General features: G+C 47.5%; 1 protein-coding gene across 3 annotated transcripts in view; it reads left to right on the top strand.

Moving 5' to 3' along the window:
- Positions 1–11620, top strand: part of ABCA2 (ATP binding cassette subfamily A member 2) — a 108914-nt gene extending 97294 nt beyond the window's left edge. For all 3 annotated transcript variants that reach the window (XM_079961864.1, XM_079961866.1, XM_079961865.1), the window contains 4 exons: positions 485–587; positions 1419–1556; positions 6464–6670; positions 8454–11620. In XM_079961864.1, the coding sequence (XP_079817990.1) occupies positions 485–587; positions 1419–1556; positions 6464–6670; positions 8454–8489 (484 nt within the window). In that variant the 3' untranslated portion in view covers positions 8490–11620. The remainder of the gene's footprint in view (positions 1–484; positions 588–1418; positions 1557–6463; positions 6671–8453) is intronic.
- Positions 11621–11942: the final 322 nt, after the last annotated feature.

The raw sequence follows: 11942 nt of genomic DNA on the forward strand, positions 1-11942 counted from the left end.
GGCTAAAGCGACTCCCCCTTCCTCTGCCATCAGGCTTACCTGCCTGTGGAGGCAGTGTCTTCAGCTGCATGGTGCAGCTGGGACCAGTCACTCTCATGACTTCCCACACTGCCCCAGAGGTAGAGAAGAAGGGCATTGTGGGAAATTGAAGGAGGGCTGGATGCAGCCACCTGGTCCTGTTCATAGGAGGCCATGGCAGCTTCCCAAGGGTGCTGGATCTGGCCTAGCCAGGAGGCCCTGCTTCCATGGGTACCTGATCTGAAAAGGGTCTGGATCAGGCCCTGCCTTGCCCCAGGGCCTGACAGGAAGCAGTGCCGTAAGTTTCAGCTGCACTAAACATCACTTTGAAAATTGCTTGTGAAGGTGCGTCATGGTTGCAAGCCAAGGTGTGAGAAACCAGGGCTAACTTTTGCTGGTGAGGGGCATGTGCAGAGAGAGAAATGAGAGTGGCATGGTTGGTTTCCTGATCCCTCTGTTCCTCTAGGTTTGGAGACGGCTACATGATCACAGTGCGGACCAAATCCAGCCTGAATGTCAAGGAGGTAGTGCGGTTCTTCAACAGGAACTTCCCAGAGGCTGTCCTCAAGGTTAGGCTCCTTCCAGCGTGAGAATGCCCAGAGGCCCTGCTTCCTGCAAGCTTGGCCCCTGGCTGCCTCTGTGGGGGAGGGAGCAGATGACAGAGCTTTCTTTAAAGGGGGATTTCATATCTCTGTTCCTGTATAGGGGAAATTAGGAGGTCCACTTATTGGAGGTCAATAATAACAAGATAATGAATTCAATAACATTTGTTGATTGAACGTGCAAAGAAGCAATCTCACTTGTGGAAGTTGCTACCTTGCAACCAATAACTGCTACTGAATTCAGTAAGGGAAGTTCCTAGTTTCCCCTACACCTTTCCCAACCTTTTTTTGGCAATGCATCTCTAAAATCCTGATTCCCTCCCCGCCCCTCGTGACATATGATTGTTACTATTCAAAAAGTGAACTCCTATTCACTTGGAGGAAGCCTAAAAGGCCATTAACTATTAATAACTCATTCTCGAATTGCCCCCCTTAAAAATCAAATTGCCCCCTATGGGGGGGGGGGTGCCCCACATTGGGAACCATGACCCTACACCTAAACTGCCAATAAGAGAACATAAAAAGAGCCTGAAGAAGTTTGTGTGGCATTGAAAACAGAACTATAACAAAATGACGTTCAGAGGGAGATTCAGCAGAGCCCCCACCTGACACAATCTTGGTGCCAGATGAAAAATGTGAGGAGTTTGGCATCATGCAAACTCTTCTGAGCTACTCACTCATGTGGACATAGCACTGGGTATTAAAGTCCACCAGGAGACAGATTTAGAAGGGGGTGGGGTGCAAAAAAGGGAGAGGCCATTCTGGTGCAGTGCTGATGTTTTGTCTCTGTTTTCCAAGGAGAGGCACCACACAAAGGTGCAGTACCAGCTGAAGTCAGAGCAGATCTCGCTGGCTCAGGTCTTCAGCAAGATGGAGCAAGTGGTGGACATCTTGGGCATTGAGGATTATTCCGTCAGTCAGACCACACTGGACAACGTGAGTGCAGGAGCCTCTCAGGACCATTCCCTGACCTCTTGAGGGTGGAGCCATCAAGAGCACCCTGCTGTGGGGAACCAAGGGGCTGATATTAAGTGGTTATGCCATGGAGGTTCTGTTTAGCTCTCATTCTTAATAGCCATCAATAAGGCCTCCTCCATTGACTTTTTCTATGTAGCCACCTAAGCCAGTTGGCTATTTCCACACCTCTCAGTGGAAGAGCATGCTTTGCATACAGAAGGCCCAGTTTCAGTCCATGGTTTCTGAGCTGGCAGGGGATGGGGAAGACCAGTGACCCAGAGAGTCACGGCCAGGTGGACAGAAAGCTGTCCCGATAGAAAGCAACTCCTTGTGATACATCGTACTTCCTGACAGCAAATTTCATATATCCATTATGCACTGCGTGACAATCTCAACCCAGGGGTGTTGTGGGACATAATATGAAAAACTGGTTTCTTAAAAAGTAACAGCAGCACCTTTGAGGTAAATAGCAATTAAAGGTAGGAGTGAGGAGAGGTGATTTTCAGAAGGTGCCTAATATGGGGTCCCAAGCCATACTGGGACCATTTTCCAGATCAGGGTCCCAAAAGGCTGTTTTCTTTAAATGAAAGTGGCCAATTTAAACATGTATTTGAGGGCGGGGGCATGTTCATTGAGACATGTAGTTAGTCTGCTGTTGTGTCTCTCCTGAATATCCTTGCCAATCCATTTCATGCAGAGCGGGGGCTTGGGTTCTCTTGTTAGGAGAGAGGGAGAAAAACTTCACTCTGTCCCATTCATCATGTTGCAGACTTCTGCAATTGCACTCTCCCTTTTCCCCCTAAGCTAAACAGACCCAGACTCATTATCTTTTCATCTTAGGGCAGATGATCCAGCTGCACACCAGAGATGTATGCATAGGGACATTGCAATGCAGGCAATTGTATTTTCAGTCCCTTTGCTAATAATACGCTAGCATGGAATTTGCCTTTCTCAAAGAAGTAAGTGCACTGAGTTGGCCTTCTCAATGAGTTCTCTGCCATGACCAGTTTGCACTTCTTACATCCCTGGAATTTCGGTTAAAGGGTTTTTGGGGAACAGGAGTGGAGGTGACCTCTATCCAAAATTCTGGAGATAACATGGTGGGGGTCAGGCAATTGACTCCTTGGCCTCTTTGTTCTAAAAGACAAAACAAAACAAAACCATCAAAGCAGTTTGCAAAGAAAAAGAGCAAAACGAAACAAAAAAATCAGTAAAAACAGTTATCTAAAACATTCAAATAATAATTAATATCACTGATAATGTAAACATTCCACGTGTCTGGGGAGCAAACAGAAATGTTTTTACCTGGTGCTGAAAGGAGTACCGTGAAGGTACCTGCCTGATGTCAATAAGCGCAGAGTTCCTAAGTGTAAGTGCTGCCTCACTGAAAGCCCCATTTCTTCCAAGTGTGGAACAAGAATTATGTGTCACTTGTAACTAGCACAGATTGAAGCGATTGAGTGGGCATATACAGGGTAAAGCAGTCTCATATATGGGGAGGGGATTTAAAAATTATCCAGTAGCATCTTTGTTGTTGTTGTTGTTTAGTCGTTTAGTCGTGTCCGACTCTTCGTGACCCCATGGACCAGAGAACGCCAGGCACTCCTGTCCTCCACTGCCCCCCGCAGCTTGGTCAGACTCATGCTGGTAACCTCAAAAACACTATCCAACCATCTCGTCCTCTGTCGCCCCCTTCTCCTTGTGCCCTCCATCTTTCCCAACATCAGGGTCTTCTCCAGGGAGTCTTCTCTTCTCATGAGGTGGCCAAAGTACTGGAGCCTCAGCTTCACAATCTGTCCTTCCAGTGAGCACTCAGGGCTGATTTCCTTCAGAATAGAGAGGTTTGATCTTCTTGCAGTCCATGGGACTCTCAAGAGTCTCCTCCAGCACCATAATTCAAAAGCATCAATTCTTCGGCGATCAGCCTTCTTTATGGTCCAGCTCTCACTTCCATACATCACTACTGGGAAAACCATAGCTTTAACTATATGGACCTTTGTTGGCAAGGTGATGTCTCTACTTCTCAAGATGCTATCTAGGCCTGTCATTGCCCTTCTCCCAAGAAGCAGGCGTCTTTTAATTTCGTGGCTGCTGTCACCATCTGCAGTGATCATGGAGCCCAAGAAAGTAAAATCTCTCACTGCCTCCATTTCTTCCCCTTCTATTTGCCAGGAGGTGATGGGACCAGTAGCCATGATCTTCGTTTTTTTGATGTTGAGCTTCAGACCATATTTTGCACTCTCCTCTTTCACCCTCAATAAAAGGTTCTTTAATTCCTCCTCACTTTCTGCCATCAAGGTTGTGTCATCTGCATATCTGAGGTTGTTGATATTTCTTCCGGCAATCTTAATTCCGGCTAGGGATTCATCCAGCCCAGCCTTTCGCATGATGAATTCTGCATATAAGTTAAATAAGCAGGGAGACAAAATGCAGCCTTGTCGTACTCCTTTCCCAATTTTGAACCAGTCAGTTGTTCCATATCCAGTTCTAACTGTAGCTTCTTGTCCCACATAGAGATTTCTCAGGAGACAGATGAGGTGATCAGGCACTCCCATTTCTTTAAGAACTTGCCATAGTTTGCCATGGTCGACACAGTCAAAGGCTTTTGCATAGTCAATGAAGCAGAAGTAAATGTCTTTCTGGAACTCTCTAGCTTTCTCCATAATCCAGCGCATGTTTGCAATTTGGTCTCTGGTTCCTCTGCCTCTTCTAAATCCAGCTTGCACTTCTGGGAGTTCTCGGTCCACATACTGCTTGAGCCTTCCTTGTAGAATTTTAAGCATAACCTTGCTAGCGTGAGAAATTAGTGCAATTGTGCGATAGTTGGAGCATTCTTTGGCACTGCCCTTCTTTGGGATTGGGATGTAGACTGATCTTCTCCAATCTTCTGGCCACTGCTGAGTTTTCCAAACTTGCTGGCATATTGAGTGTAGCACCTTAACAGAATCATCTTTTAAAATTTTAAATAGTTCAGCTGGAATACCATCACTTCCACTGGCCTTGTTATTTGCAGTGCTTTCTAAGGCCCATTTGACTTCACTCTCCAGGATGTCTGGCTCAAGGTCAGCAACCACACTACCTGGGGTATATGAGACATCCGTTTCTTTCTGGTATAATTCCTCTGTGTATTCTTGCCACCTCTTCTTGATGTCTTCTGCTTCTGTTAGGTCCTTTCCACTTTTGTCCTTTATTATGGAAATCTTTGTACGAAATGTTCGTTTCATATCTCCAATTTTCTTGAACAGATCTCTGGTTCTTCCCATTCTATTGCTTTCCTCTATTTCTTTGCATTGCTTGTTTAAGAAGGTCTTCTTGTCTTTCCTTGCTATTCTTTGGAAATCTGCATTCAATTTCCTGTATGTTTCACGATCTCCCTTGCATTTTGCTTGCCTTCTCTCCCCCGCTATTTGTAAGGCCTCATTGGACAGCCACTTTGCTTTCTTGCATTTCCTTTTCATTGGGATGGTTTTCGTTGCTGCCTCCTGTATAATGTTACGAGCCTCCATCCATAGTTCTTCAGGCACTCTGTCCACCAAATCTAAATCCTTAAACCTGTTCCTCACTTCCACTGTGTATTCATAAGGGATTTGACTTAGATTGTATCTTACCGGCCCAGTGGTTTTTCCTACTTTCTTCAGTTTAAGCTTGAATTTTGCTATAAGAAGCTGATGATCTGAGCCACAGTCAGCTCCAGGTCTTGTTTTTGCTGACTGTATAGAGCTTCTCCATCTTTGGCTGCAGAGAATATAATCAATCTGATTTCGATGCTGCCCATCTGGTGATGTCCATGTGTAGAGTCGTCTCTTGTGTTGTTGGAAAAGCGTGTTTGTGATGACCAGCTTGTTCTCTTGACAGAACTCTATTAGCCTTTGCCCTGCTTCGTTTTGATCTCCAAGGCCAAACTTGCCAGTTGTTCCTTTTATCTCTTGACTCCCTACTTTAGCATTCCAATCCCCTATAATGAGAAGAACATCCTTCTTTGGTGTCACTTCTATAAGGTGTTGTAAGTCTTCATAGAATTGGTCAATTTCAGTTCCTTCAGCACCAGTAGTTGGTGCATAAACTTGGATTACTGTGATGTTAAAAGGTCTGCCTTGGATTCGTATCGAGATCATTCTATCATTTTTGAGATTGCATCCCAGTACAGCTTTTGCCACTCTTTTGTTGACTATGAGGGCCACTCCATTTCTTTTACGGGTTTCTTGCCCACAGTAGTAGATATGATGGTCATCCGAACTGAATTCACCCATTCCCGTCCATTTTAGTTCACTGATGCCCAGGATGTCAATATTTATTCTTGCCATCTCATTTTTGACCACCTCCAACTTACCCATGTTCATGGTTCTTACATTCCAGGTTCCTATGCAATATTTTTCTTTACAGCATTGGACTTTCCTTTCGCTTCCAGGCATATCCGCAACTGAGCGTCCTTTCGGCTTTGGCCCAGCCGCTTCATCAGCTCTGGATCTACTTGTACTTGCCCTCCGCTCTTCCCCAGTAGCATGTTGGACGCCTTCCGACCTGAGGGGCACATCTTCCAGCGTCATAACTTTTATATGCCTGTTGTCTTTGTCCATGGAGTTTTCTTGGCAGGGATACTGGAGTGGCTTGCCGGTTCCTCCTCCAGGTGGATCACGTTTGGTCAAAACTCTCCACTATGACCTGTTCATCTTGGGTGCCCTGCTCGGCATAGTTCATAGCTTCTCTGAGTTCTTCAAGCCCCTTCGCCACGGCAACCCAGAACAAACTTAGTTGGTCTCTAAGGTGCTACTGGACAATTTGTTTATTTTTTTCGACTGCGTCAGACCAACACGGCCACCTACCTGAATCATATATATGGAGTAAGACTATCACTTTGCTCTTCTCCTCCTCCTCCCCATCCCTAGGTGTTTGTGAACTTCGCTAAGAAGCAGAGTGACAACCTAGAGCAGCAGGAGACCAGCCCGGCCTGTTCAATGGAATCGCCTCTCCAGCGCTTGCTGAACCTTCTGCGGCCCCGTGCAGCCCCAACTGAGCTGCGGGCCCTAGTGGTGGAGGAGCCCGAGGATTTGGAAACAGATGACGAGGGCCTGATCAGCTTTGAAGAGGAGCGGGTGAGAGGACTGCTCTCATGGCAGCCATGATACTATTTTCTTTTTCATTTATTCTTATTTGAAGTTTACACTTGCAAGAAGAAAGGAATTGCACTTCGAGTTACGTATTAGAAAGAGGAAAACGATAAATTAAGCATCCCCCCCCACCCCCGTATAGGTACTGATGAGAGAGTCCCTAATTTGTTGGTGTCTACAGACTGAGAGGGACGCGGGTGCTGCTGTGGGTTAAACCACAGAGCCTAGGACTTGCCAATCAGAAGGTCAGCGGTTCGAATCCCTGCAACAGGGTGAGAGCTCCCGTTGCTCAGTCCCTGCTCCTGCCAACCTAGCAGTTCGAAAGCACGTCAAAGTGCAAGTAGATCAATAGGTACCGCTCCAGCAGGAAGGTAAACAGCGTTTCTGTGCGCTGCTCTGGTTCGCCAGAAGCGGCTTAGTCATGCTGGCCACATGACCCGGAAGCTGTACACCGGCTCCCTCGGCCAGCAAAGCGAGATGAGCGCCGCAACCGCAGAGTCGGCCACAACTGGACCTAATGGTCAGGGGTCCCTTTACCTTTTTTACAGACTGAGTGAGAGGTGTGAGCGCTTGCTTTGGCTGGGTAATCTCATTTATATTAGGTCTAATTTGAGATAAAGAAAGTTTCGTCTCCTCATCAACACAAATAAGCCTTTCTCTTTTCTCATCTTTCATATTGACAGCATGCTATGGACGCAGGTGGCGCTGTGGGTTAAAGCCTCAGCGCCTAGGACTTGCCGATTGAAAGGTCGGCGGTTCGAATCCCTGCGGCGGGGTGCGCTCCCGCTGCTCGGTCCCAGCGCCTGCCAACCTAGCAGTTCGAAAGCACCTCCGGGTGCAAGTAGATAAATAGGGACCGCTTACCAGCGGGAAGGTAAACGGCGTTTCCGTGTGCGGCTCTGGCTCGCCAGATGCAGCTTTGTCATGCTGGCCACGTGACCCGGAAGTGTCTCCGGACAGCGCTGGCCCCTGGCCTCTTAAGTGAGATGGGCGCACAACCCCAGAGTCTGTCAAGACTGGCCCGTACGGGCAGGGGTACCTTTACCTTTACCTTATGTTATACTCTACTCAGTGCTTTTTTCTGGTGCTACTCAATGGTGCACAGTGCCGGCTCCCCCACCCCCAAATCTTACAATAATGTGGATGGAGGGTGGGGAGAGCCAGCATGCAACTGTGGCTAAAGGGAGGTTGCAAAAAGCAGGAGCCTGAGGTGGCAGCAGCAAGAAAAAGGTGGCACTTGTTTGGGCTTGTAGTAGCTGCACCATTTTCCTTCAGCTGCCCTGCAATGCACACTCTCCCCTTGGATGCGCTGCTATGCTGCTGCAAGCAGCCGGGTGAGCATGAGTATCACTTCCCTTTCAGTTCTGCTCGCTCTTTCTATGTTGGCAGGGGAGGAGAGAGGAGGGAAGAAGAGAGATGAAGGAGGGGAGGAGGCAGCAGTCTCTGCTGCTAGCACCACCATCCTCCTTGAATCTTCCACCACACTTGGCATCCTCTCCTGCCACTGAATTAAAGAGAGGCATTAATGCAGCCAGCTCTTATGGAATGTGGCAGATGCAGTTGGTCCTGCGATTCTTACCTGGCAAGACAGTTGGACTGCAGCATCTGGTGGATAAATGGCCACCTGTCAGCTGTAGATGCCTCTTGTGTTTTTTTCTTTTCTTTTCCCCCTCCCTCTAGCCCAGGGTTTTGCACCTGTTCTTCCGAAAGGTGCCATGTCCCAAATCATACCGTACTATTTTTGCATATCTTCCTTGTCTCCCCACAGGCTCAGCTCTCCTTCAACACCGACACGCTCTGCTGAGGAGTGGAGAAGATGCAACCCCCTCCCTCGGCTTTTGGAACCACCATGGACTCCGCCTCCCCCCACCCCCTCCTTGACATCTACCTTCCTTGGCCCTCCCCCACAACATCCATCGAACCTCTGTCTAGCGGTAGTTGACAACTGCAAGAGGCAGGTGGTGAGGGGGCCCACCTCACAAGCATCTGATCTGGGCAACTTGCTCTGGGCGGTTCCATGTTGGCGGCTGGCAAGACCTGCAGAAAAGGAACTGGCCCAGTTGTTGGGGGTGGGAAGACACACTGCCTGAGTTGTGTCTGCAAGGAGAGCAGGAGGGCTTGTGTAAGGGAGCGTTTTTCCAGAAGCAGGAGAAGAGATGGAGACCCCCTGAGCCCAGAAGTTGTCAATTGGGACAGAACTCTGGTGGGTATTTTGGCGGGGGGGGGTGTCGTTAATGGAGGGGTGTTTCCTGACTCTGAAGCAGCCAGCTAATTAAACAACTTGCCTCTGGGATCTCTGGAGGATGTTTTCAAAGAGGGCTAGCTGTTGAGGGGAGAAGCTTCATTCATCAGAATGGCACTCCAAATATGAGGGCTGTTTGGGTGGACTGTGAGGGCTGCTTTCTCGCAGGGCTTATTTGTAGGGAAGACCCTCCTTCCCCCTCTTTCTTACTTTGTCACTTAACGTGGGACATAAAAAGAGATTGGTGGCACCACTTGCTTCTTACAAAGCTGGCAAATGCTGTTGAATCAAGGGCGTGTGTGCACAGGATCACACACTCCCTCTGTCTCTGCTCACTCTAACTTAGGCCTGGATTCTTCTGGGTTTTTTACAAAATGAATGATCCTGCCGTGCTGCTCTCTACAACACCCACCCGCCCGAAGCACCCAACTAATGCTACTCCTCCTGGCTGAAAACCACCTAAAGCTTTCGAAGGCAGAAACCTCCAGTGTGGAGCTTTGCATAGTTGAGTGCTGGGGGTGCAGAGAGAGGGCTTCTTCTCAGCTGAACTTGGGCCCTGGGTCCTTCGCTGAAAACGCCCCTCTGCCTGCAGTTTTGTCTTGGGGTTTGTAGGGAGTCCTCTAGTGAACATATTCTTGAGCTGAACCTGAGCTACACACTCATTGTGGCAATAGAGCACAGAATGCAGGAAGTGTTGGACCAGCAAGTTTAGGAAGAGTTGCTGCTGGCTGTCCTTCCAGGTCTGACCTCTCTCACAGTCACGACTTATCAGTTGGAGTTTGCCTTTGAAGGATTGCAGTCCAGCCAGCTGAGTGCTGCATATTTTCTGAGTAACCAATCACACACACACACACACACACACACACACCAGCTCTCTGGTAGTGTGGGCCTTTTTATCTTGGCCAGCTTCTTGTAGTCAATCATTTCTGGCCTGATTCCCCTGGAAAGTTCACAGGCAAGGGCACATTTGAAACCATGGGGGCTTGGTTGAGCCGCCATGTCTCATAGCTATTGTCTCCTGTCTCCTCCGTGAATTCTTCATGCCCAGTGAACCATCACCACACCCTGCCTGCAGAGGGAGTGCAAGGTTCCCTTTAATTAAAATTTTGGCTTGGATAAGCGGTTGACCATACCAAAGAGAGTTGAAATAGCAAATTATGCAGGGAATATTTTCCACCTCATCCCTTGCCATGTTTCAGTGGACTTTGAAGACTGAAAGTGGGCTTCAAAGCCCTCTTGAACATGGCAAGGAATGAGGCCTGCTGCATCCCCAAAGGGGCAGAGTTCCACTGCTCTGGGGCCAACACTGAAAAGTCTCTTATTACAGCTGGCAATTCACCTGGTAAGTCTTTTTAATATGTAGATGCCTTAGCAAAAAAAAGACAGGTAGACGACACCTTAGCAAAATCTCTAGATTGATATATATAAATAGGTTCAGGTAACATCAGGGGATGGGAAAGCTCCATCTGTTCCTGAAACCCTGAAGGGCTTCAGGTCAGAGTAAATACTAGGCTAGAGGGATAACATGGCATAAGACACCTTCCTGTAAAACTCTTATTAATAGTTTAGGCGAGCACTGGAATAGAGCACACTGGGCTATACTGACTTTACTATAAAGGCACTTCATTTCCTCCCCCAAATGCTGCCCGCTGAGTCTTTACTCTCTTACACACACACACACACACACACACACACACACACACACACTATGTCTTTCTGGTTGGAGTCTGATGGCCATCCTTTTGTACCTGACAGCTTGCTGGTTCCTTACTCATTATTCACATGCATACATGTTCATCTGTCTCATTTCACTGTCCTTTCATTTTTGTCTGGTAGACCATACTGGAGAAGATGGATGGACAGTTGGGTCTGGTTTAAGGCAGCTTCTTATCCTGCACCCCAGCCCCACCCCCAAGCAGCTGAGCAGAATTTGCCAAATTGAGCCACTTGACACACGGGATGTGTTGATTTACAAACTGCATTTTGAAAAATCTGGAGGCTTTGATTTTTATAATTTATTTTTAGTGTATGTTGAGCAAGTGCAAGGTTTTTATTTATTTGTGTTATGGTTTTGTGGAAGTTTGTGTGTGTGTGTGTGTGTGTGTGTGTGTGTGTGTGTGTACACAATCTTGGCTAGGTTAAGGAGGGAAGGAAGATCCAAAGAAAGGGGACAACTGCATGCATGAGAGTTGGGGAGTGGGGCTTTTATTGCAGGTTCCCAAAACCTGAGTAGTTTCAGCTGCTACAGCTCAGGCAGCTTTTGGTTAACAACCTGATCCCTGGAAACTTCTGTTTTTGAGCTCTGCCAAGAATGCACCTTGGAAGTCTGGAGCAAAACGTGAGACTTTCACCCACATCCACGAGGAGCAGGCGAACTGAGAGACTCCTCCGGATCCTGCCCTGGGTGGGTCTGCGCTCCTGTGATTCTTGCTCTCCGGTGCTCTGCCTTAACACTCTGGGCTATCTTCTCTTTCAAGTCTCCCCCAGCCCCTTGACATGTGCCACCTCTTCATGTACTGTGCCTCACCGGGCTGGAGTCCTTCCCTTCAATTGGTTTGCATGGGAAGAACTGGCTGTTGGCGAGGGCCCTTCAAGAGCCTGTATATTGCAAGCAAAAAACAAAAAAAAACCCAACAAACCAGACAAACAAAATGTGAATATAATGTTTGTTTTAATAAAAATATAATAACCAACTGGTGGTTGATGTGTGCTTTACAGCAGGGATGGGCAGGTTTTAGGCTGGCGGGAATATGCTTTGCTTCTCATGAGAACCCTTGAGGTCTGCCAGCTGGAACTGGCATTCAGCTGATTAATTAACATTCTTCGGCTTTTTTAATGGAGGGGGTTGGGTTGTTTTGTTTCATTATGTATTTTGTATCTTCATTCCATATTTTTCTGTTGTCGAGCTCCCTGGAATCGTCGCATGAAAGGTAAACAAATTTAATAAATAATAATAATAACAATTCGGTAAGATATAGTGGCTCAGAAAGGTCGACAGTTGCAGGACAGGTTGCC

The sequence above is a fragment of the Podarcis cretensis genome (assembly GCF_951804945.1).
Source record: "Podarcis cretensis genome assembly, chromosome: Z".
Taxonomy (NCBI): domain Eukaryota; kingdom Metazoa; phylum Chordata; class Lepidosauria; order Squamata; family Lacertidae; genus Podarcis; species Podarcis cretensis.